The sequence below is a fragment of the Carlito syrichta genome, unplaced genomic scaffold (assembly GCF_000164805.1).
Source record: "Carlito syrichta isolate Samal-C Ts95f unplaced genomic scaffold, Tarsius_syrichta-2.0.1 Scaffold303148, whole genome shotgun sequence".
Classification (NCBI taxonomy): domain Eukaryota; kingdom Metazoa; phylum Chordata; class Mammalia; order Primates; family Tarsiidae; genus Carlito; species Carlito syrichta.
In genome coordinates, this window is record NW_007247244.1 from 167,880 (window position 1) to 195,598 (window position 27,719).

The 27,719-nt window shown below is 34.8% G+C and overlaps 1 protein-coding gene across 7 annotated transcripts in view; it reads left to right on the forward strand.

Annotated features, from left to right (window-relative positions):
- Window positions 1-27,308, forward strand: part of RCOR3 (REST corepressor 3) — a 51,474-nt gene extending 24,166 nt beyond the window's left edge. For 4 of the 7 annotated variants that reach the window (XM_008057871.2, XM_021712242.1, XM_021712243.1 and 1 more), the window contains 4 exons: window positions 5,088-5,165; window positions 13,468-13,525; window positions 23,670-23,911; window positions 24,377-27,183. In XM_008057871.2, coding sequence (XP_008056062.1) covers window positions 5,088-5,165; window positions 13,468-13,525; window positions 23,670-23,911; window positions 24,377-24,721 — 723 coding nt within the window. In that variant the 3' untranslated portion in view covers window positions 24,722-27,183. Of the gene's footprint in view, window positions 1-5,087; window positions 5,166-13,467; window positions 13,526-23,669; window positions 23,912-24,376 lie in introns of all 7 variants that reach the window. The other 3 variants (XM_021712247.1, XM_021712246.1, XM_021712245.1) reach the window with 3 other exon arrangements.
- The last annotated feature ends 411 nt before the right edge of the window (window positions 27,309-27,719 follow it).

The window sequence follows — 27,719 nt, forward strand, 5'->3', positions numbered from 1 at the left end:
TCTGCCTGTTATAGATTTGAATCCCAGTTTTGCCGCCTGTTAGCTCTGTGATTTTGGGCAAATTATATAGCCTTTCTAAGACTCAATTGTTTATTTATGAAATTGGGGGTAGTAATCATTCTTCTCTTGTAGGTGTTTGGAAATTATTTGCAATGATAGATACCGATGGTTTAGCAGTGTTTGGCACATTTTGAATCCTCAGTAAATAATGGCTGCTGCCTTCATCATCATCATCATCATCACCAGCAGTGCTAGCAGTATTATTGTAAGGGTATCCTCATTATCATCAGGTGGTAGTTAAGAGTTGGGATCTGGAATCAGTGGATCTGTACGTTCTAACCCTGACTATACCACCTCCTCCCTGTGTAACCTTAGAGGAACTGTCTAACTGCTCTCAGCCTCAGTTTTCTTATCTGAAAATAGGGATAATAATATGGTGGTTAGGAGGAATTAGACAAGACAGTACTGTAGATGACAAGTACTTACAACAGTGCCTGGCACATAGAAAGTATTCCATTAATGGTTGTTACTAGGTCTCTGGCCTTTCTCAGTTGTCTTTTCCTGGTTTTTGTTGTTTTTTTCTTATCCCTTAAATCTAGATACACTTCTAAATCTGTGCTTTCTTGATCTATATCAACCAACTCCACTCTATGTGCCAGTGACTTCTGAATCTGTTTCTCAAGCTGTGACTTTTCCCAAGCTCCGTAGCTATAGTTCCTGCTGCCTGCTAGATCTTTCCCCAAAAGAGTTTTTTCTCTGTTCCCTGTCTGTTGAAACATCAGAATTGTCTTTGATTCTTCTCTTACCATTATCCCTCCCCAAATAAACCCAAGTGGTAACTAAGTTATATGAGTTTTATCTCTGAAATTTTATTTAAATCAATTTCCTCATTTTTATCCCTCCTACCCTTGTTCAGGCTCTTAGCACCCCTTGCCTGACAGTAAGTGTCTTGTTGATTATTTCTGGTCGCTTCTCTTTAGCTCCAGGCTACACATTGCTGCCAGTATTATCTTTTTAAATCATTGGTCTGATCAGGGTCATTCATCTTAAAACTCTTCATTAGTTTCTACATGCTTTTAGCAGGTCATAGTAGAGGTAGTCAGGGATTTATAAGAAACTCATTTTAAGAAATTTGAAATTCATCCTGAGTTAGAAAACCACTGAAGGACTTTAAGGAAATCGTCATATTTACATTTTTCAGCTGTATCTCTGCATTTTTTCTTTTTTTTGTAGTTGCTTTAGGAATTGCAATATGCATCCTTAGCTTATCATTGTCTACTTAGACTTAATATTACGGTAGTCCCCCTTTATCCATGGTTTCACTTTCCATGGTTTCAGTCACCTTTAGTAGAGTACAATAAGATGTTTTGAGAGAGAAAGAACACATTCACAAAACTTTTATTATAGCTTATTTATAATTGTTCTATTTTATTATTATTGTTAACCTCTTATTGTGCCTAATTTATAAATTAAGCTGTATCATATGTATGTATGTATGTATAGAAACACACAGTATAGGTTGAGCATTCCTAACCTGAAAATCTGAAATGTTCTAAAATTTGAAATTTTGAGTGCCAAGATGACACTCAAAGGAACTGGTTACTGGAGATTTTGGGTTTCAGGTTTTCGAATGGGGGATACTCAACTGGTAGGTATTTTGCAATATTCTACAATCCCCCTAGATTAAAAATGCTTCTGGTCCCAGGTATTTGGATAAAGGGAATACTCAACCTGCATATATTATGATTCACCACTGTCCAGTTTCAGGCATCCACAGGGGGTCTTGCACTGTATTCCCTGCGGATAAGGAAGGGACTACTGTCTAGCACTTCTTACAAAATGTAAAAGCCTTGCAACAGTATACTACGGGATCAAGATTCTCTATGTAAAATATGTTCAGATGTCTCTCTCTCTCGGTCCTGGTTATTCACCCAAACTGCTTTTCTATTTTTCTTTCCCTCCCTAGCAAACTTCCTTAATAAACATAAACCACATTAGCGTCCTTTGCTTTCTTATTACTACTTATTCTTGGAACCTTTCCAGTCTAGTTTCTGCCCTATATGTCATTCCAGTCTACCACCAAAAAAGCTAGATCATTTATGAACAAGTTGCCAAGGCTAATTAATACCTTCTTGGTTTTTATCTCCTTTGACTACTTAGTAATGTTTGACACCATCAGCTGTTTCTTTTTTGGAATTCCTTTCCCTTGACTTATGTGGCACTGACTTCTCTTGAGTATTTATAATGTATATTTGATTAAATGCTTAACCTTTAGACAAATCATGAAGGCAAGATTTTCATCTTTTATACCACAACACTCCTCTTTAGAAAATTTCTAAAACACTTTTCCTATAACACTTTAAAAGCACTAAAAAAAATGAAGGGATTAAAGGTACTCAGTCACCCTTATTTGTATTTCATTCTCAATACTACTACTACATTTATGGACTATTTTTATTTATTATTTAAAGGGAACTTTAAGTTTTAAACTCCTGCCTTGGTTTTTCATTTGATGTGTAACATAATACAGGTTTGCAGTAATTGGTCTACAAATTCTGTTAGCCATTGCTACTTTTTTGTCCCATACACATCTCATATAAAATGTCCAGACTGAATCCTTCCACACCCACTCTACTTATCTGTTTTCTTTTTGCATTCTCTGTCTCAGTGAGTAGTGCCACATATACTCAGTTACTCAAGCCAGTGACCTGCATTCCCCCTATAATCAAATGTTTTGCAAAAAGGCCTTAATTTTGTTTCCAAGTTACTTCTTTAGTCCATGTCTGTGTACTGCCACCATTGTTTCCTTCATTCCTACAATTTCAGTGAAGGTTTTCTTAATTATATAATATTTCTCACTTGAATTGTTGGATTAATTTCCATCCTCTTCAACCCATTCCCTTTTTCTTATTACTATAAGAATTATCTTTCAAAACAGCCTGTAAGGTCATGCTGTTCTCTTGCTTAAAAATCCTTCAGGTTTCTTTCAGTCTTTAGGCAAAATTCAAATTCTTTGGTCTGGCTCCAGCCTAACTTCTTGCCCTTGCCTTTGGGCCTTTCTGTTCTTCCTAAATGCTATTCTGCCTGGAATGCATTCCCTTCTCCCAACCTGGTCTGCCCGCTTAATTCTTTGAAACTCAGTTTAGTTGTCATCTCCTTTGGAACACTTTCACGAATCTTCCCCATCACTCATCCACCAACACACATATAAGCACATTTACTCTCTAGTTTTCTCTTTCTCTCTCCAAGTCTATGTTAGTGTTTTGGCATTTAATCAATACTTGATATTTGCTCATCTCCCCACTAGTCTCTGAAATCCTTAAGGATTGTGACTTTACGTTTTATCTTTGTATGTCTGTCTAGCATGGCCAACTAACTGCCCTAGAACCATCCTAGATTTTTTGCATTTTAACTATGGTTAGAAGATCTCTGGTGAAAAGAAATTTACAGATCACTTTATAAATACCTGTTTGTCCATACTGGAAAAAAAAACAAACACGGGGCGGGGGGAAGCAAACAATCCTAACCCTTATTGGGGACTAACAGTATCGCTAATAGAATAGTAGTTAAAAATTTGGTATAGTTTAAATTCACTTTGTATCTCTTACACTTGTGACTTTGATAAAGTTTAACTTCTCTGTGCCTTATATATTCTTCATCTGTAAAATGGTTTTAATAGAAGTAGAGTCAGTTCTGCTATAACTTTTTTGAAAATGTGAATTTGTTTTAATACAGTTAATATGCTAGGAAAAATTTGAACATAATGTGAAATTTGTGTTTGCTTATGTATGATTTTTGTTAGTAAAAAACTGCACCCAGGGTCCCCAGGATGGTGGGTGTCCCTGGCTGCGTGGCCTCCCATGCCGGGACTCTGGGCCAAGGGGACAACAACCAACCTGAGCCTGGTGGAGGACAGATGCCTGAAGCATACACTGCTGCTAGCTAAACACCATATGGGAGCACAACGGTGACTTAAGGCTGTCCTTGGTGAGAATTTTGAAAATAGGATATTCACAAGAGTTCCTTGGGTCATTTAAAGTTCCCAGGAGCCTGAGGAGTACTGAAACAATTGCCCTGGTGTAGTCCTGGTATAGTTTTAATATACATTTAAAACTGTGAGGATATACATAAATATTTTAATGTGTTACGAAAAAAAACTGCACCCAACTGAACTGCGTGCATGTGCACACACACACACTTCAAACATGCACCCGTTATCTCAGTTCTCTGTGTATTATGAACCATGCATCTCTGTTGTTAATACTTGTCTTCTGATTTCAAATAACCCTCCTTCTACCACTTCATAATAATTCACAAGCTGCAGCCATTTTGATGCCCACTTCCACAATCAATCTTCAGGTCTTTTTTCAAGGTAAAGTACCATCTTTGTTGTAGTATTTATGGATTTTTTTTTTAACCATTTAGAGAGTGTAAAACTGTGTTCCCATTTTTGTTAAGTTCTTGTTTTTTTCTTATGTGTCATTGGTGAAGTTTTTGAATATTATGTCCCAGCCTCCTTTTCCCCACAAACCCTGTAGTTTTTATTACGGATTTTGCATAGTACAGTGACTTTTAAGAATGCATTTGTCATGTTATAGCAGAACTGATTGTACTTAACCTCACAGGGTAGTTGTAAGAAGTAAGTGATTCATTATGTATAAAGCACTGAGAATGATGTTTTATACATAATAATTCCTAATAAATATTAGCTACCATCATCACTATTATTCTTATTGAAATAATTTGTTATTTGATTAAAATATTATGGTAGTGAGAGATAGTGACGGAATTTAATCCCCATGTACGCCAGTTGTCTTTGGTTATAATAGACATTGCTAAAAAATATTCAGACCATGATTTATGATAGTTAAAGATATTTAAAGTTTGCTAGTGTTCTGGATGTGTATAATAGTTGATGTGTGAATTAGTTGAATGAGTGGTATATCACACCCTAAGTGTGATAAGTATGTCCATTCTCCAAAATAACATTTAAGAGGATTTTGGAATATATTCTTTTCATTTATTGAGTACTTGAAAATTTACCTAAGTACACTGTTCGATTCACATTTTGGGTTGTTTTGTTGAAGGTTCAGAATGCTAAGCAAGTAAACAGTGCACTTAAACAGAAAATGGAAGGTGGAATAGAAGAATTCAAACCTCCTGAGGTATGCTATTGAAGGCTACATGGGATTAAGTATACTGAAAAACTTGTTCTTTGAGTTATCCAGTGTTGAAGTACCATTTTGGTCATGTGTGTGGTTATTACTTTGAAGGTTTGATAATATGAATAATTTGTTATGTCTCTATTTTTTTATTTAGTTGATCTTTTGAGGTTTGGCTAATAGTTTTGTATTTAAGTTAAATTATTGCTTTCCTGCCCTTAGTATTTCATATCAAGCAAAGTAATTAGGGAAAATAGCTATAGAATAGGCACAGTGTATGTGAAACTAGAAACTCATTGATAAACAAGCCAGTGCATTTTGTTTGCTCAAAGTCGGAGCCCTTCCCTGCCTGTGTGAATTGGTAACATAGCAAGAAAAATATCAAGAGTAGTTTAAGAAGCTTTTACTTTAATTTAAGCTGTTTGTCCTTGGCTCAGATTTCCAGTTAGGAATATGTAAACTTAGATTTTTGTACTTTTATCTCTGAAAACATAAAATCTAAGAACAAGGTATAGATTGACCATTTTATTAATTCACACTTCTGTTTCATCTGAAACCTAAAGCCATTTTTGATTTGATATTTGTGGTAATTATAAGAGTACTTAATTGTCCTTAAGGTTGAATCAAGTCTTTTTTCCAGAAGCTTCTGTAATCTTTTCTCTTTTCTCTCTTAAGATACCTATATTATGCTTCATTTCCTGGATTTGCCTTTCTGTGTATGTGATCATCAAATAATCTTATTTGGTCTTAATGGAACTACCCCCCACCCCTCAAATCACAGGCTGATTGAAATATCTGCAGATGAAATATGTGTGAGGGACTGGGAGAAGAGTGGGACTTCAGAAATAGGCACCATATGCCATGTTAGTCATTATTAGTGTATTTCAGAAGACTTGTTATAAAGAAAGTTGTTCTTGTTTGTTTATTTTTAATAATCTCTCTAAAGAAGGTTAGGTTGTAGAAAAGAATAAGAAATACATAGAAAGATATCACATTCCTACCCACAGGTAAACTGACAAACATCTAGTAACATTTATTTAAGGATAGTGTAATACAAAAAATACTACTTTATTTTGTTATATTATTCCAACAGACATTATTTATAGTAAAATTATTCTACTTTTGGATTTATTTATGCATCAAAAAGCAAAAAAAGTTAAATGCCCATAATTTCAAATCTAAAAATTAAATAAAATATATAATAGCTGATATTGGAAAAGCATTATGGGAACAGCAGGAAGGACTTTATACTAATAAATTTGAAAACTTAAACAAAATATAGAAATTCCTAGGAAAGTATGTCTTGCCAAAATTGACTTAAGAAAGAAAAACTGAATAGAATTTATAATCATGCAATAAAATGAAGGAATAATTAACATTTTTCTCTCATAAGAAAACATTAGGCCCAAACAATTTTATAGAAAAGTCTACCAAATTTTCAAGAAAAGGAGAATTCTAATATCAGGCTTTTCATAAAATTACAGAACAGTCTCACTCATTAACATTATATACAGAAAGATGTGAAAGTACACTAGCATTTTATAACTGCATTATACACTTCATTTGCTGTTTATATGAATCTGTACAAGTAGGTGAATCAGATACTGTTATTTTATATGAGAAAACTGGGGCTCAGAGAGGTAATTGACTTGCTCAAGGATATAGAACTAGTAAATAATGGAACACTGGCTATATCTCATATTTTTTAGAGTCCTGATTAGAGTTTTAGATTGGTATATATCATGCTGCCTCTTACTTTTGGAAGTTTTTATATATATAACAGCAAAATTGTATATTAGATTCCCACATTTTATTGCAGTTATTGAGTTAGAAGTTATCAAACATTTATTATTTTTTGATTTATTATGGAAATAATGACTAAAGTAAAATAACCAAAATCTTAACATTTTACCATTCATACATTGAAGTTTGGCTATTACTTTGGGGTCACTATTGAACTTACATGACTTGAAAAAGGTATTTATGTTTTATAATCTAGACAGTTCTGGGATATATTTATCACATTATTTCTATTGCTTTTGAGGGGAGGGCAACTTGAATAGATATATTTGAAAATGCTAGATTAACAATGACAATAAAGACTTTGAAAAATTATATGATCTATCCCTTTACCTTTAGGTTAAACTATGTCTAATAAAAGATTGTTAATAACCTTTGCAGTAGCAATAGGTAACTCCACTGAAAGTAAAATGTTACTAAAGTACTTTACTTACTAATTTGGTTGTATTATTTTCATTTAGGGAAAAATTTGGTGTAGGAAGTCCATTCTTTCACAAGTATTTATTGATCACCTATTTCATGTGAGAACCGTGAGACGTGTGTATGGAAAGGAGGAACACATAAAGATGAGGGCAAGATGAGGTGATTTTTTTCACCTGCTTTTAAAACAAGAACTTACAGTCTAGATGTTAAAAGACAAATTGATGAAAGTTATATGATAGATTTATAAGCAAAGTGTACAGGAAGACAGGTGGACATTATTCTTTCTGGCTAGGATAATCAAAGAATACTTCTTGAAAGGGAGGGTACTTCAGCTGTGGTTTGAAGGATAAGAGATATTTTTCCACATGCAGAAAGGACAGCGGAGGTCATTCCAGGCAGAGGGAACAATATGAGCAGTGGTTTGCTGTTGAATAGTACATTCAAAAATATAAATCCAGTGGGGAAAATTAAAGGCACTTCTAAAAGCCAGTCAGTAGGTATTCCCTGGAGCACTTATTATATGCTCATTATTGTGCTAATTGCTACTGAGAATTAAATGGAAGTATAAAACAGTCTTTTCTCCAGAAGCATATTGTCTGATTAGGAATACAAATTTGGATGTACAGAAGGAACGAACATAGTGTATGAGAGATGTTAGCAGAGTTGAGTAGGGCATCTTTATGACAGAGATCAGCAGACAAAGGCCAGAATATAAAAATCCTTTTGAAAGCTAGAAAGAGAAGTTTGCCTTTTAAATTAAGTCAAATGGAAAGACCCTAGAATTTCTTCAGTGTAGGAAGAATGTAAAGAAAATGTTTAACTTTAGGAAAATTATCCAGATTTATGCAGGATAAATTAGGGCAGGGAAACAATTGCTGCCAAAATATTAAGCATGCAAGTGATGTATGGTAAAGAGGTATCAGTAGTATGACTGGGTATTAGTTGTAGGAATGGAAGCAAGTGGCAAATCCAAAGAACATTGCAAAGAGGAAATTAGCTTCCTTGAAAGTATATGAGAGTATTGGGTGTGTCAGTGGCATGTCTTAGTACGCTTTTATTTGTTTTGGCTGGAGGTGAATATATAGGTGAGGGAAAGGAGTTTACTGAATCCAAGAAGGAACAATAATTACAATTGCAAAAGGAGTGTTTTTTGAGGCTAGAAAGTTCCCCTCTGTGGTTGTTTTCATTGCAAAAGTAGATGACAGCCTTTCATTATGGATGTTGGATGGAATTTTCAGCATTGAGTACAAGGTTCAACTTGGTGACCTTTTCCACCTCTTCCAACTCAGAGATGGTATGAATCTATCAATGATGAAAGTGGGAAAGATGTGAAGACAAATTCATTTAGTAGGGAAAGGATACAGTAAAATGCTGAATTTATTAAAGATATCATAGATTGCTGCTGGGCTCGTTGGCTCAGCCTGTAATCTCGTGCCTTTGGGAGGCTGAGGTGAGTGGATTGCCTGAGCCCGCGGGTTCGAGACCCGCCTGGGCAGCGAGACCTCATCTCTACAATAAATCAAAAAATCAGCTGGGTGTGGTAGTGCATACCTGTAATTCCGGCTACTTGGAAGGCTGAGGCAGAAGGATCGCCAGAGCCCAGCAGGTCGAGGCTGCAGTGGCCAGGAGTGGCCACTGCACTCCAGTCTGGGCGACAGAGTGAGGCTCCAACTCAAAAAAAAATAATAATAATAAAGATATCATAGATTGTTACACAGATTTCTAGATGTATTCCAGTTGCCCTTTCTTTAAACTAAGCAAATCTCTACCAAAGTTTAAGTTTAAAATACAATATAAAAATCAGTACCTTACAGGAATCCTGTATATTAAATTTCTTTATCTTATTTTTTCTTAAATCGTCTCCCTCTTTCACTGCTTCCATATTGTCAAACATTGACTACTTAATCCCGTACAATTTCAGCTGTCCCTTTTGCATGTTTCCACTGAAGCTGCTTCCTGAGGGTTGACATTGGCACTGATGACCACATTCCACAACTTCTGACTTCTAATTCCCCTTGCCTTTTTCTGAACCCTTGATATGAATGAGCACACCTCTTTCTTCCTTTGTAATTCTTTATGTTCCCTTCTCAGCTATAATTTTCCCTTATATACATAAATAAAGGCTTTCTGAGTTTTTGTACTCAGAATTCATTTCTCTCGCCTTTCTTTTGGATATATAGTCTCACCATTTTACTATATCAAAGTCTTTTCAGGCTGGGCATGGTGGCTTACACCTGTAATCCTAGCACTTTAGGAGACCGAGACAGAGGGATTGCTTGAGCCCAGGAATTGGAGACCAGCCTGCAACATAGTGAGACCTTGTCTCCACAAAAAAAATTTTTTTAATTAGCCAGGCATGGTGGCACATGCCTGTAGTCCCAGCTACTTAGGAGGCTAAGGAGGGAGGATCGCTTGAGTCCAGGAATCAAGGCTGCGGTGAGCTGTGTATTGTGTCACTGTACTCTAGCCTGGGTGACAGTGAGACCCTGACTCAAGAAAAAAGAAAAGTCAGATCATATGTACATGTAGATGGCACAAATTCAACCATGGACATTCAGCCAAATGAGAGTGAGAGACTGAGTAATATTAGCAAATGCAGTAATGCTGCAATTCTGCCTGTACTCCACTTATTGAGTGTATGCCCCAGAGTAAGCCATCATGAACTGGGAACTGGAAATCCACTATTCCTTCAATCAGTCTTAACTTTCACGTCTCTTGTGGAGTATCTCTTTGAACTTGGGAAATGCTAGTATATATGTGTGTATATATATATATATATATATATATATATACACACAGACCCAGATATATAAATACAACACTGCCCTATATTTAAGCCAATAACTTCATCTGAGTTTTACTTGAAAAAATAGTGGCCCACTCTCCTCCATCGTTGGAAGGATACCTGGCCATGTGGATATATTGAGAGACTCTGCCAATCTCTGACTGCCTTTGAAAAGACATTTCAAGAGTAATTTTGGCTGGGCAGCGTGGCTCGCACCTATAATTCTAACACTCTGGGAGACTGAGGCAGGAGGATTGCCTGAGCCCACAGGTTTGAGACCAGCCTGGGCAACTTGGTGAAACCTCGTCTCTACAATAAATCAAAAAATTAACCTGCCATGGTGGCACACGCCTGTAGTTCCAGCTACTTGGAAGAATGAGGTGGAAGGATTGCCTGAGCCTAGCAGGTCGAGGCTACAGGCTGTGAGCATGCCACTGCACTCTAGCGTGGACAACAGAGTGAGAATACGACTCAAAAAATTTTTTTTTACCAATTCTTAAAAAGATTCGTTCAAATAAATGAATCTATTTCAGCCTCAAGTGGAACCTAAACTCCACCTGCATGCCCTTCCTAATGCCTCATTCTCAGTGTATCTCAAATTAAATTCATCTTAGCCTCACATTCCCACATCTCCCGTGTCAGCATTTCTTGTCTTGTTTCTTAACAACATTACCCCTCCCCCAACTTTCCAGGCTTAAAGTCTTTTTCTAGTTATAATCATACCCTTCACCCTTGCACCTCAGAAATACAACTATTGCCTTATTAAATTTATTGTGAAATTATTAAGCTTGATTTTTACTACTCTTCCAAAACTAGCCCTTACTGTATTTTAGTTTAGTTAAATATTACCAGCTTTCCAGGTTTATCACTTCTTCCTGTCACCAATCTTTCTTTTCCCTGCTCATGAGTCATTTTTACCTGTTCTAAAGCCCGTCTCAGTTTCCAACTCTTTTTTTTTCTTTTTCCCCACTTAAATCATTGTGACTTTTTCCTCTCATCTTTAAATTCCCTGATATATTTCATACCTTTAACTTTTATTTTTTTAAGTTATTTGTGTTCACCTGATCTCCTGATTTTCTTATAAGCATTTTGAAGTTTAGATGAAAATTTTCATAATGATGTTATTTCTTAATTTTTGTTCCCTTTTCATTTATACTACCCTTCAACTTTTATTTGTTCAATCAGTGCGCTAGATGCCTTCCTAGATATATTTTAAATATATCCTCATATTTAGTTATATTTAATCCTTAGAGTAATGCAACACAGTTATTGCAAACTGTATATCCTCAGTAGATACAAATGCTTATTAACTTTACAAATGCTTGGGGAAGAAGAGTTGCCAAATGAGAATATATTCACTAATGAACTGAGCATTTATAAAAGTAGACTTTACTAACCAACTCTTCCTAATTAACATTAGCTGTTATTCATCTTATTCATCACATCATTATTGTTCTCTGTCACTCTCTTGCTAATACAATGCAAATAGAGCCAAATCAAAATGGAATTGGAAACTTTGCAAAAAACAAGAAACTTTATGAAGTCTGTTAAACTGCAAGAGAACAACTTAAGTCACCTATAATAGAAAATTGTTGATAGAATGAGTATCTAGCAGAATTAACAATTGAAGAAAAAAAGATGATGACTCATGGGCGAGCACTTCAAAAAAGAGTAATTTGGGTAACAAAGAATTAAGAGAGACCCTTGAGTATTGAAGGGCCTTCAAAACAAAAACGACCTATTGAATTTCAAAGCTGAAGTATGTTATACCATTTTACAGTCAGAAAAGATAGGTCCAAAAAAATAAAGTATATTAACCAAATCTTTTAACTATTTAAGTTCTAGTTTTGTATTTCAGATTAAGTTGCAATCAACCCTTTATTATTTCACCATTTACTGTGAAATATTTGGACATGTTTTAAATAGATTTCAGTATCAATTATCCTTGGGTATCAATGACCTCTTTTATCCATCTATCTTTCACAGGCAAGGTAGCGTCAGATTGCCTAATATAAACTCAGTATTAATTCCTTCTCCATTCTTGTTACCCTTCTTTTGGGGGATTATATGTTTAAATTTCTAGTTTTTCCTTTATCTCCTTTTTATTTTCATATTTTCTCTTTTTTACTATTGTTCCTTTTCCTCATTGCTAGTACCCCATCCTTGAGGCTTACCTGCTGTCCACTACCTGGCCTGCCTAGCTGTCCTTTTTTAATCTCCTCATTTGAAATATGCGGATTTCTATTTTAGATTTTCCCTTCCTTTACTCTAAGCTCTTTTCTACTTTTCCTTTCTCTTCTAATAAAATGTTTTTTTTAACTTTGAATTTTTGTTTCATTCAAATGAAATGAATACTTATACCTCTTCACTTATGGTGAGAACATTGGTGTTATCTAGAACCTCTGTGTACTGTAGAAATTCTTATTGCTAAGACCATGGCATGTGTAAGGTAAGACCTAAACACCCTTTATCAAAGGAAGCCCTCTTACTGTTTTGCCCAGCATGTCCAGGTATTACACCAAGCTACTTTATCTTGCAGTTCCTTCTGCAAACATCTGCAAGCTGGTGTACTTATTTCTGGTCCTCTATTTACTGTCAGGGATCCTTGATTTACTACTCAATGGGTACATGCTAATGAAACTGATTAGGCTTTTGATGTTATAATATTACCATACTAGAAATCCTAAATTTAGGATCTTTTTAAACAAAAATATTGGGAAGAATATTGGAAGATCTTGGGAAGACAAAAAAGTCTATTCTTATCAGAGGGTCACTTTCTGCTTTAGAAATTGAAATAACTATTCTAGGGTTTAGGTCTGATCTATAATCCTAAGCTAATTCACACTACTGTTTTAGGAAGAGTTAAGAAAAGGTTTGATCTAAATATGAAGGGAAGAAATTTTGGAGAGTCATAGATCCTCTCTAAAGAAAATAAAGTATTTTAAATGTTTAAAAGGAAGCTAAAATTACTATCTGTGATGTGTGATAGAAATATTATAGCAGGAAAATTGGAGACCACTCTACTGGATTTTTTCAGGTTTTAATATCTCTGATTAGTGTATAAATGCAAATGTTGTCAATTCTCCCAAATTGTTACATTTCCCAATTTCATTATTTTTCTGTGCTGGTAAAAGGTAACTCAGAATATATATTTTTAATCCTTCTAAAAAGAGAATTTACGTTGGAATTTTAGTAATCTCATGTCTGTGATTTGGTGAAAAGTTGAAAAACAATAAGCACTTTGGAAAAATGTCTATCTTCATATCCTCATTAGGAAACTTCTCTTTAATTTTGTAGTCAAATCAGAAAATTAATGCCCGTTGGACCACAGAGGAGCAACTTCTAGCAGTGCAAGGTATATTAAAGATAAGCAGTTATTGTTGTTATTAATTATTTAATTTGTTATGAAAGGTGCCTACCATAGTTCTTCCCTTCTTTTAGAAATGGATCAAGAAAGGGCTCTTGTGTTCACCACAAAGTCCTGGTAACCAGGAATTCTGTGTTGTATTTGTGGGTGTGCCATACTTGAGTCTGTGCATTTTGGATCCTAAAAAGCACATACTGCATTCTCAGCACTAAGTACTTTATGGTGATAATTGGCATGAAAAAGTCATGTGGACTTTCTGTGCCTCTGCTTCGATATTCCTGCAGTTGGGTTAATTCTTACTATATCATGTGTTGATAACTCATAGTTAAAAGCATCAATTATAATATGTTTCTGGCTTCTCTGATAACTTTGAAAATAGTGTCATTCTATTTAATCTGTCAGGTATTGAAAATATTAACTATATGCTTAACTTTCAGTGTATCATATCATACCTTACTTAAGAGATGTACCACTGAATGCTTGGAAACCTGACTTCAAATATATATATTTAAAAATAGACTTGAGACATGTAAAAAATATGTATACAGCATTTTAAATGCTTACTTATAAGAATGTTTTGTGAATTACATGGCAAAAGACTTTCTGTATTATGAATACCAGTGGGCAAATGGGAAGCATTATAAACTTGGATTTTCTTATGTTTGAATTACTTAAAGAAAGAAATTACATATTTTTATTCAGTATTATGGATTTTTTTTTCTCTTAAAGGTAAAACTATCTATAGGACTGATTGTGTAATTTAAAGTTTGGTCTACATTTTGTTTTCTCTTAGCTGAGCCTCTTTGTGTTGAATACTAATAACTCTTTGATTTTGGTTAACTGCCATGAGAGATTGGGGCCCCAATAAAACATACAAAGCATGCCCTTTAAAATACTTCCAAATATTTGTTAGATAACATACTTAATACAAAAATGCTGTCCAAGCATCATTCAGATATGAGAATAATGTAATTAAAGAGTGACTGATAGATGACTCTGCAGATTGGATTAAAGAGAGTAAGAATTAGCTAGCCAGCATGACTTGAAAATGTCACAGGAGGGTGCCAGCAGGATGGTGTCAGCCTTCACTTAGTCCTATGCAAAATAACACAGTCATTTCATAAAGAGTCAATTCTGAGACAAGGTGCATTGAGCACATTCGTAATTTTAGAACTAAGTTTCTGAATGAGTCAGAACAAGATTTAGTTAATTTATAATGTTCAATAATAGCTATTTTTAGACTTTGACAATTTAAATTATTGTTTTAAAAAACTAGTGAGCATTTTCAGTGGCTTGTTCATATTCATGTAGAGCAATGGGTTACAGCTCTAGCTTAGTCATTTTAAATAGGCATTGCCTTTATTCATGTAAAGCCTATATTTCCCTCCATCGTAGTACATACCCTGGTAAGAATTGAACCCTGGTTTCTAGTTTTCAGTTGCTTAAAGGTTAGTATATTAACTCTATACTCTAAGAAATGATTCCAGTGAAAGGATTTTCTGAAGAGGATCTCCTAGAAAAATCTGAGCTAATGTTTAAACAGCACTCAGGATTTGATATTGCTCTACAGCACGACTTTTATTTATTTGTTTGTTTGTTTGTTTGTTTCTTGAGTTGGAGTCTCACTCTGTCACCCAGGCTGGAGTGCAGTGACATGCTCATAGCCACTGCAGACCTGCTGGGCCCAGTCCATCCTTCCACCTCAGCCTTCCAAGTAGCTTGGAACTACAGGCACACACCACCACACCTGGCTAATTTTTTGATTTATTGTAGAGATGAGGTCTCACCAAGTTCCTTAGGCTGGTCTCAAGCCCCTGGGTTTAGGCAGTCCTTTCGCCTCAGCCTCCCAAAGTGCTGGGATTACAGGCTTGAGCCACCACGCTTGGCCCAGCACCACTTTGACAGAATCCATTGAATCTTTTGGCTATGTTGGATATAATGCAAAACTGCATTTAAGGGAAAGCAGTGGTAAGATCTGAATAAACAGTTTGAGCTATATATGTGGGCATAGCTTATAAATAATTAAAATTAAAGATTAGAATATATATAACCAAAGTTTTTCTCTATACTGAGTTATATTCAGTATTATACTATGCACATTTAAAAAGTAACCCTTTTGGCCAGGCACAGTGACTCACACCTGTAATCCCAGCACTTTAGTAAGCTGAGGTAGGAGGATCGCTTGTACCTAGGAATTGAAGATCAGCCTAGGCAACTTAGCGAGTCCTTGTTTCTGCAAAAAAGTCCGGCGGGCATGGTAGTGCGTGCCAGTAGTCCTAATTACTCAGGAGACTGAAGCAGAAGGATCACTCCAGCCCAGGAGTTTGAGACTTTGGTAAGCCATGATCATGCCACTGCACTCCAGACTGGGCAACAGAGTGAGAGACCCTTACTCAAAAAGAAAAAAAAGAAAAATTAAAAGTAACCCTTTAAAAATAAGTAATGCAAATGTAGCAGTTTGTCTGGAATTATATGTGTTTTTAGGATTTTGAAGGCACTTTTTAAATAGTGTATTAATGTCTCTGTATTGATTTCCTTTTACCCTTTGGAACTTTTGTTTTCATTCTGGGGTTGTTGTTTCATACAATAAAACAATATAAGTATGTTTTGTACCCAAAATAGTTATTTTAGAGAGAATTTAAAAGTGCCATTTTGTTTCATGTGCCCAAGCATTTGTATAATGCTCAGAAGTGTCTTATAAACAGTATAATCATATAATAATGTCACCTGTACCTGAGTCTCAGTGCAATTAAGGTACGTAATTGCAGTGTCTATTTTAAAATAATATAGGTAGTTTGCTATCTAGAAGTACATATCTTAGCAGGCACTTGTTTTGGTTTTTTCTTCTTTTTATTTTTTAATCTTTATGATAAATCTTTATGGTAAATCTTTATGTGTATTATTCTAATACCATTTCAGTTTTACGAAGTAATAATAAAGAACGTTTTGATATTGACATGTTTTAATTTGTATAGCACTTTATATTCAAGACGTTTTACACCTATATTCTAATTTGACAATCATTTGTTAAAATGCTTTATTTTATCTTGCTCATAGTAAACTATTACAGTGATCCGGAGAAAGAAAGATTGACTGTAGTGCCGCTAGTGAAACTTACAACTTTACTCTTTTTTTTTCCTAGAAATGTTTCAACACTGGAATTTTTATTACAGAAAATTTCCATGTCAATATCCTCAAATATGTTTTTGTATTTGTTAAAAGATACACAAATTGTGGCTAGATAGGAGGAATAAGTTTCAATGTTCTGTAACACTGTAGGATGATCATAGTTTGTTAACACAGTTTTAAATAGCTAAAAGAAGGATATCGAATGTTCCCAACACAAATAAATGATGAATGTTTGAGATAATGGTTATGCTGATAATTACACTGCTCTGACCACTATATACTATATGTATCAAAACAACAGTCTATGCCATGAATATGAACCATAATTATCTGTCAATTTAAAAAATTACTTAGATGCAGTAGTAAAGATAAGCTCTTCAGGAGTATTTTTTAGAAGACAAAAACTAAACCTTTTCCACTGAATACGATGCATGCAACATTTCTTAAAAAAAGCACATACGTGAACTTTATTTAATGTAAAGCAAATCAACCAAAATATTTGAAACAATTTACTGCCATAAAAATAAAGTCTAGAGAGAGTTCTAACCCCCCTTCCCCCCCAAAAAAGTACCCAGACATCTTAGCTCTTAAATAACCATCCAGAGAACAATGACCCATGATGTATTTTTGGAATCAAGAGGAGAGGGAAAAGGAGTATGTGGCACTCTGTATGGTACAACTTTACTCTTAAATAAACTTTTTTGTTGTAACTCTTTCAAAATCAAACATATTAAGACATATACCTTTCCTAGGGCTTATATATAGGACATATACCAAACATATTAACATATACCTTTTCTAGGGCTTATATATAGGAATATATATATATTCCCCATCTTACTTTCCTGCCCTGTTTACTCATACCATTGTTAACTAAATGTTAACCATTTAAATACATTTCCCTTCTTTCTTAAAATTGGAGGGGGAGAAGAAATCATGCTTAGATCAAATAGAAATGTCTGTTACTAATCTATCATTTATTTTGTTAATTCTAATTCTGTTATAACTTTAATAACATTCTTCAAGAGTCAAGATATCATTAATATTGCTAATTTAGGCCAGGCACAGTGGCTTATGCCTGTAGTCCCAACACTTTGGAAGGCCAAGATGGACAAATTGCTTGAGCCCAGGAGTTTGAGACAAGCCTGGGGAACACAGCAAAACTTCATCATTACCAAAAAAATTAAAAACTTAAATGGGCCAGGCTCGGTGGCTCAGCCTGTAATCCCAGCACTTTGGGGGGCCAGGGTGAGTGGATTGCCTGAGCCCGCAGGTTTGAGACCAGCCCGGGCAACTTGGTGAGACTTCATCTGTACAATAAATTTTAAAAATTAGCCAGGTGTGGTAACACACGCTTGTAGTCCCGGCTACTTGGAAGGATGAGGCAGAAGGATCGCCAGAGCTCAGCAGGTCGATGCTGGGGTGGCCGTGAGTGTGCCACTGCACTCCAGCTTGGGTGATGGAGTGAGACTCCAACTCAGAAAAAAAAAAAGAGAAAGAAAAAAATGAGAAAAAAAAATTAACTGGGCATGGTAACATGTGCCTGTAATCCCAGCTATTCAGAATACTTAAGTAGAAGAATCACCTGAGCCCAGGAGGTCAAGTCTGCCATGAGCTCTGATCATCATAATTATACCACTGTACTTCTAGCTTGGGTGACGGAGTGAGAACCCATATATAGCTAATTTAATCTTCTTAAAATATTTGCCAAAAGAGTTACTTCTACAGTCTGTTATCTGTTCTAACCTTAAGTATCCAAATTTTCTGTTATAACATTAATTAACAGTGAGCCCAGTTATGATATTCACAGTTTTTTGCTTATGGTAAAATATGATCTCTGTAGCTTGTATCATATACATAAATGGTTTTTAACCTATAATGCTTTTGGAAATCATCCTAAAATCAGACTTGATGTTCATTTGATAAACATTTCTTAGTTAGTAAAAATTAAGAAAGTAGGTTCTAGGTGTATCTTTTTTTCATCAAAAATGGAACAGTTATTAGCTGTTTTCAAAAAGCAGCAATACATTGAAATGATAGTACAAAACAATGTGTAGGGAAGCATGGTATACATTATTTTCCATTTTAATTTTATGTTGCTGCTCAAATATATTGGTTTCCTAGTTCTTAGTGCTTTAAAAAAAAAAAAACAAAACTCCCCAACTAAAATCTTTGTTATTTTAGGATAAACAATTTTCCAGTTTTATCAAGATGTTAAGTTTAATTTTCAGTACTACCTGCCTTCTCATATAAAACAAAGTGACAACACTTTGTTCAAACAACTTATGCTTACAATAAAAGTTACCTTCTCTTTCTGTAGTTCATAAGACATGCACTTCTTTTTAAGAGAAATGAAGTTGCAAATCTAGAAATTGTCTTCTTCCTTATTTTATCTCATACTTTAAAAAAAAAAAGGAGAGTTCATAAAGGAGAAAAAGTTGATTTGGCAGTTGATAAAAATATATAAGGATGGTAATCCAGTAAGTGAAGAATCAAAAGGAAGTGAACATAGAAGATTCATCTTTCTATCTGAAAAGCCCTCTTTTGCTTTAGAGAAATTTTTCTACTATAACAGATATGTAAGAATGGAGGTCCAGCCGGGCTCGGTGGCTCAGCCTGTAATCCCATGCCTTGGGAGGCTGAGGTGAGTGAATTGCCTGAGCCCATGGGTTTGAGACTCGCTTGGGCAACTTGGTGAGACCTCATCTCTACAATAAATAAAAAAAGAAACTAGCCGGGTGTGGTAGTGCGCACCTGTAGTTCCAGCTACTTGGAAGGCTGAGGCGGAAGGATCACTGGAGCCCAACAGGTCGAGGCTGCGGTGGCTAGGAGCGGCCACTGCACTCCAGTCTGGGCGACAGAGTGAGACTCCAAACTCAAAAAAAAAAAAAAGAATGGTCCAAAGTATAACTGTCAGCCCTCTGATAACACTTCAAGAATTAATGATTCAAAATTTCCAACATTTTTGTAATGAAACTTAACTTACAACGTGGAAGATGGGAATGCAAGACCGAGAAAAGGGTGAAGATTAGAAAGATAATATATGATTTTTTACTTGTAGCCCACCCATACATACATCGGTCACTGTTCTGCTATTGATATCTTTCCTACCTTCTTTAATACTGATTTCTTGAAGAGATTTACAAGAGGTAGGGAGAGATACATGTGTCCAAATGGTTTGATTTAAAATTTGTGCCTTACGATTGAAAAGAACCATGTATCTGGAGTTTCTAGTTATTAGGTTCCTATTATTTCAAAAATAGATTTTTATAAAAATTGATGTTTCCCAGTTTACTAAGTACATGCTCACTTTAAGAAATTTTGTTAGAAAAGCAAAAAAAAAAATCCTCTGGAATTTCACTACCTAGAAGCAGCTTGCCACTGTTAATGTCTTGCCTTATTTTTCTGTAGTCAAAAATAAAATTTTAAAAATAATTTTTAAACATACCAAAAGCAGCTATCCGATCTCTTCTAGCTAAAAAAAAAAAATTCTGATTTTCAGAGTTGGGAAACACCATACAAATGCTCCAGAAATTACCATTTTCTAGTAAAAGCTCAGAAATTTGTGTGGAGAGACTTCACTAGGTCAGAATTTTTGATAATTCATATCATAGCTATGATAAAGTCTCTACTATTAATAAAAATATCTTTAGCACATTAAAATTAGAAACAAAAAATGTAAAAACAAAAAAAAATAGATGTTTTGAGTTGGATAATACAGATTCATGATTGGAAAATGTGAACTTTCATAAAATATAATGATAACAGAATAGCCTAATTAGTTATATTTGTATGTTAATTCCCAAATAAAACTTTTAAAGTATATATTAAAGATAATAAGTTACCGTTTGTCAGCATAGGAAGCCAAGTTGTCTTATTTTAACTCTCAAATGAAATTTGGAAATTTGACTGAAAACAACTTTTTCCAATTCCTGAAAAATGTATTATATGCCTATTTCAGAGTTCTCTAATTGTTTGTGCCACTAACCTTTGAAAACTGACATCTGGCCCTAGAAGAAAGACTTTAAAAACTGTTGTTCAGATGTACCTAAACCTTTTACATCTTTGGGAAGGGAGATTGATTTAATCATCATATCTAATTCTCTTCCTGAGAAAGCAATCAAATTGTCTTGTTAATTAGAAACTGAAAAAAATAATAGATTACCCCTTCTTTTACCCTCCCCCCAGTATAGGTTGAAACTCAGGTAGCTCTTTTGCCACAAGTTGTTGAAGTTAATTGCTGCTCATTTCTACCTGCTAGTTGTCCTGAAAGGCTAACCGGAGATTTTTCTGAAAGAGCAGTCCCCATTAAGTCAGTTGGTGCTTCACTACAGTTTTCCTAGTTGATGAACATAGCACAGAACGTAAGAATTCTATCTTCGAACCAAAGTGCTGTTAGGCAATGTCATTGGGAGTATGAAAGTGATGTGAAAGTCAACCTTATATGCCTCTTGTGACTTGGGGAAGAAAAACTGAATGAGGCTTTACAGGGAAGAGAAATCATATTTCCTAAGCACTTCCTATGTACTCAGCATTGTAGCAATGCTGGTACTGATTTGTATTCCATAGGACAGTACTTCCCGACCTTTTTCACATCATGGTACACAGAGAAAATTATGAAATTTGTTACAACACACTGGGGCAAACAGATGAATCTGTTCTTGTCCAGAGGAGACTGCCAAGGAACTCCAGCTGTTGCCAGACACTGTCCAACCATCCTGTAGGCTGAAGGGCACACGTTCTCAGGACACTGATTGAAATCCTCAGCCAAACTACAGAAGTTTGCAGTATGGTCTGAATCTTGAGATTTTAGACTGGCATACATGAATTAATAATAAAAATACCTGGGTGACATGGGACGTTCTTGACATTCAAAGTCTCCAGAAAAACTAAAGCTCTTATGAAAGTAGTTTTGAGCTTAGGGTCTATAATTTTACAAATGTAACAGTATTAGTGATGAAGTCAAAAAAGTAAAACCGAGAATATTAAGAAGATCAAAAGGAGCAAAGTCAAAAGGCAAGGTTAGTTATATTATGTAATGGAATCAAACTTAGAAAAGACTTACAGTTTTGGAATATATTTTGCAAAACAAATAGTATTCTGAGGGTTATAATATCTTCAAACTTGGAATCAGAGTTCGCCTTAATGTGACTTCCTGCTGGAAATTCAGTCTAAACCTAGAATTAATTAAGGCTTTCATTTCTAAACTCATGCATTCAGTAGGTTTGGCCGTTGCTAGAATATAAATTAAGTATCCCTTATGAAAATTAGTATACTAATAGAACACTATATCTACTTTCTAATTAGTAGTTATTCTTCAGTGCAGCAATCTCAAATTTAGAATTTAGAAATGGCACAGAAACTCAGTCTTTTAAGAGTTTCTATTTTCTAAAGTATAACTAGTAGAGAAGTATTTGAATATATAATAATAACTGCTACTGTGAAATAACCTTGGACCAAACTCAGTGAAATCTAGTTACCATTAGAATTCATAATTGTGAAGTTCAAACTGGAAATCAACTCATGGAGTATGTTGATAAAACATTATAAGCAGTGTCTATCATTATTACATTATTGTCCTGTCTGTGTCTTTTACTTTGAGAACAGAGCAGATGAGCATAGTTTACCAGTCCAAAGCTCTACATTAAGATGGCATATGGCTATCAGATAATAATGTCACATCTCCTACCCAAGATGCTCTAAGATAAAGGAGCGCCCCCTAGAGGCAAGCCCAGCTAGTTTAATTTAGCCAGATACAAATTCTCAATTTAAAGTAAGGGCAGAATTTAAAAGTAGAATTACATCACATCGTGCTGGTACTTTAAGGTAATTGAGTATTTCATATTGGTATCAGTAAGAAGATATCTAGCATTTCTTCTGGATATGTTAATAACATATCCATATATTATTTTCTCATCTGTGATTATACACATGTTAAGTTTATTTAAGCCCCTTATTTTTATTTCCTTTCTTGTCTGTTTCATTAGTGAGATATTGTTTTCTGGTATTTTAAAAAGTAGTTATCAAAATGTAAAGTCAAAATTTTCAACAACTTATATATTTTTAGCTAAGTGCATCTCTTTCTAGAATGAGTCCATGAACTTCTTTTAGAATTCCCTTAAGAGCAAATTAGTATGCATTTAAAATTCTGTAATATGATTGGCAATCTCAACTTCATAAATTAATTTTTAACCATCATAATAAAGCTTCCTTAATGAAAATTTAGATTCGCAAATAACAATATACAGTCCTTAAGTTCAAGGTAGTGATGATGAGTACAAGTGCTCTTCAAGTAGTCACTACAATTACCTTATTCTTTATGCCATAATCTTTCATCCATATGGTCTTTAGAAGTATTAAATAAGTTAAAATCCAACTGACTCTGAAAAAACATCTTCCCTTTTTTAAATCCATCAGCTTGTGATGACTCCTGCTTTTTATGTTTAAGCTCTTACTCATTTATATTTGTTGGTACCCTGGTGGGATAGGCAAGTATTCACATTAAAGTTAGTATTAAGACAAAAATTATGATTTTCTTAATGGGGAACCTAAGGCTACTCACTCAGTCCATTGAGGGGATAAGAGAGATGGTTCATTCCCATCCAGTTTTGTTTACAAACGATGTTGCTCAAATTTAGGTGACTGGCTACTAGGGAAATAAATGAATGTGGAATTGAGGATGGAACAAAGAATTCAATGCTTTACAATAAATGGACTGTATGTGAGAGTTCAAGAGAGGATTGGAGAAAATAACTGAGTATGTAAAAAATGGTAAGTTTCTGATTGTTCAGTTGAAGGCAAGTGGCTGACTCAATGAAATGACATAATTGATAGTTTTCATCTGTGACCCTGATATCTTAGCCTCTATCTCAGAATTGAGAAATGAACAGAGTTTATCAGAAAGGATTTTCATTGCTGGTATCTTTTGTGTGTGCATGATGTATAGTACACACAACTCTCCTTATTGATCCTTCACAGGTGTATTATTTACTTTGCCTTCCAGGTGTCCGCAAATATGGTAAAGATTTTCAAGCTATTGCAGATGTAATTGGCAACAAGACTGTTGGCCAAGTGAAGAACTTCTTTGTAAACTACAGGCGTCGGTTTAACTTAGAGGAGGTATTGCAGGAGTGGGAAGCAGAACAAGGAACCCAGGCTTCTAATGGTGATGCTTCTACTTTAGGGGAGGAGACAAAAAGTGCTTCTAATGTGCCATCAGGGAAGAGCACTGATGAAGAAGAGGAGGTGTGTTTGTGTATGGAATTTGAGCTAATATGAGTTGAGGAATCACCATTTTGTGTGGTGTTCTGTAAGGTTAATTTGTCAGAGGACTAGCTAAATGAGCATGAAAGGTTGACAATACACTTACCCAGTGGTGCATCTCTCGTGACTCTTAAGTCATAATGACATGCTAAGTTCTGATCCTAGAAGAATGAAGAGTGTATTGTTCTTTCATAGTCTTATTTTTATTTCCAGTGTTAAGCTGTTTACAAATAAAGATGCCTGTTTGGTAGCCTCGTTGGTTTTTGGTTTTTTTTGTTTTGTTTTGTTTAAAATAAAAGAAGCTTGTGCTTCCAATAAACACTGGTGTTATGCTTTTGTTTTGTTTTGATTTGTTTTGTTTTTCCTGTGACAGCCCAAACTATATTGTGTTGAGTTCGTTAGGACTTACCACATCTCATACATGTATTTTTGTTTCCTCACCTCTAGGCACAGACCCCACAGGCTCCTCGGACTCTGGGTCCATCACCTCCTGCCCCTTCATCCACTCCAACACCAACAGCCCCCATTGCCACCCTGAACCAGCCTCCACCACTTCTTCGGCCAACGCTGCCTGCTGCCCCTGCTCTTCACCGGCAGCCTCCTCCACTCCAGCAGCAGGCTCGGTTCATCCAGCCCCGGCCAACTTTAAATCAGCCTCCACCACCTCTCATCCGCCCTGCTAATTCTATGCCACCCCGTCTAAACCCAAGACCAGTGTTGTCCACAGTCGGTGGTCAACAACCACCGTCACTTATCGGAATTCAGACAGATTCACAGTCCTCACTGCACTAAAATTAAACTGGACAGAGCTGCAGTAACTTTTCGCCCTATCATTATACCAGTGTTCATCTGACTGTTGCAGAAGAGGAAAGAATACTCCTTCCTAGATAACGAGGCTGCGAACTAGTTCTGTGGCAGTGGACTAGCATAAGTGAATGTCTAAGAAAATGTTCAGTTCACAAAACAAAATGTTACACAACAAAAAGCCTCCAGTTAGCCTCCTTTTAGAGTATACATTCAGCAATGTGATTTCATAAGAGGAAAAAAAAGATTTAAGGATTCTATATACCCAGTTTTTTTGTTTTGTTTTTACTGTATTTATTTTACTGAGGTTCTTTATATTCCTGCCTCCTCATAGTCAAGGCTCTTAGTACCGGAATATTGACTTAGGAATTGTGAAAACTCCTTAAGTTTCTTGAGTTAAGGATGTTTGGCTTCTTTCTTTAATTTAATTTTTAAAAACATTTTCCTATGTTAGGAGTGCAAGAATAAATAGCTGGCATTTCCAATATTGACATATGTTCATTTTATGCATATTTAAGAAATTATAGCTACATATCCCTTTTTTTCAAAAATGTTGCTTTTTTTCCTTAAAGGAATTGTAGTATATTCCTTTAAAAGAAAGCAATTTAATCAATTGCAAAGCAATTATATGAAACCACGAAGAATGTACTGAACCTACTAACCCTTTAACATACAGTTTAGGGTCCTAGTGCAAAGTCCTTGTTTAAAGGTCATTGACCCCATCATCTGTCAGAAATGAGAGGATTGGAATAATAATTTTACATACAAATGAGGACTTAGTTTGTTGAAATATAATGTCTTAAGTTCCTTGAAAATTAAGTTTTTGATTTTTTTTATGATTCTAAATGCTATCTGCTTTTAACTAGTAGTTGCCTACATTTGGGGACTTTAGAAAAGAAGTGTATTTTGTCAGTTAGGTAGAGATGGTCATTATGAAAGCATTTATTTACAGTATTCTTTTTGTGTTTAGTTTCTGAACTTGAAATTGCCCTTAAATAATAACATGGCCTGCATTTAATATGAAGGGTATTTTCTTGATAATTCTGTTGTACTATTTGGATACATTTGTGTATTCCTTGCAGCCAATCTGTACTTGTGGGATTGGTTTAAAGTTAAATCATCAACATTATTTCATAAAATAAATTTAAGAATTTGTTCTGTTATCTAAAGATGTATCGGTATATTGTCACAATTGTGCTATTAACTAAAAATGCTAAGACCCCCTTTTATAAAGAAACAAAAAGACATCTCAAGTCTTCTTAATTCAACACATAATCATTAAGCACTTACAAAGAATATTTTACAAGTGATAATATTTCAGCAATGTGTAACTAATATTTTTGATACAATGATTTCATATTGGAATCATGATTTGTGCAAAAAGATCACTTAGATTGCTACACTAGTGGACATAAGGCTAAATGTTTGCACATTCACATTCTTATCACATTTATACTGCATGAGTTAGTCAACATTTAAGACCCTAATTTATGTTTTGAAAGGTCATATATTCTAAAAATATTGGGAAAATAGTCCCTATCATTGACTCTGTAGCCTTAAAGAGCTATAGATTTAAATTGATTAGTATTAAGTTTAGATCACTTCTTTCCATAAAGACCCTAAGTTGTGGCATAATCACTCTTTTTCTAGGATGGGTCCTGTTCTTTCCCAGCAGATCATCTTAAATAGGTCTTGCCCCTGGATTATGACCAGATAAAATTTAACTAATTTAAAATAATTCATATTTTTTCTTTAAAAGCCACAGGGGACAGTGATATATCTTAAAAAAATATGTAAAGCATTTTTTAAAGCACTTAGATTGTCTTGCATATGTGCATCTATACCTTTACAGCTTTTGTCTTGTCTCTTGTCAGTGGACCTTCAGTACACAGTATGTGGGATATGTCAGTCCATTTGGTCAGCACCAGCATCTGTCCTGCTATTCAGTAGACTGTGATTCATTTAAAATCTGTTCCAGACATGGGCCAAGGTGCTGTACCTGAGGGATGTGCTGTAATTTGATTTACGTACATTGGAGCACACAGTAGAAAAATCTTAGCTTCATTAGTATTATGACACATGTATATAGTGAGATGTCTTTATTGTGTGCTTTGCATATTTTGTAAATATTTTGCACGTCATTATTTTTCTTTTTTGTTTAAGCAGTGTTTGGCCTGGAAGAGTGATATGCTTGCTGCTTAATCAAAGGATTAAAGATTTAAAGATGTCTACGTCTTCTATTTTTATATAATTTCATGTTGTAAGAGGAATTTAGGACCTCGTCACTGTGAAATTCTATATTGATTTTTATAAAAAAGCAAAACCTAGAAATCTTTTAGTGATCAATTTCATTAATTTCAGGGTTACCATTTTTGAAAAAACTACACCAAAGTGTTTTTTTATTACATAACAAAATAAATCACTGTGGATACAGCTGGAAAAATTAATGAAAAACCTTTTTTCTATGTGATTTAATTTTAATGTAATATGATGAAGGTAAAGGTAAGTTATGATCAAGACTTGTTCTTAATACACTTATAAGTAAGTGAGCAAAATAGAATATGAAATAAAGATGGTGGAATGTAAAATTCTTTCTTAATATAAGCCTACATTCTTTTTAAGAATAGATGTAGAAAGCAAGCCAAGAACACGACAATCATTTTTTAACATATTAAAAATGTAAGTACAGTCATATGTCCCCTAACAATGGGGATATGGCCTGAGAAATGTGTTGTTAGGTGATTTTGTTGTGCAAATGTCATAGAGTGTACTTGTACAAACCTAGATGGTATAGCTTACTACACACTTAGACTGTATGACATAGCTTATTGCTCTTAGACTACAAACCTAAACAGCATGTTACTGTACTAATACTGTAGGCAGCTGTAACACAGTAGTATTTGTATATCTAGACATCTAAACATAGAAAAGGTAGGGTAAAAATACGGTATTACAGTCTTGTGGGACACTGGCATATATGCAATCA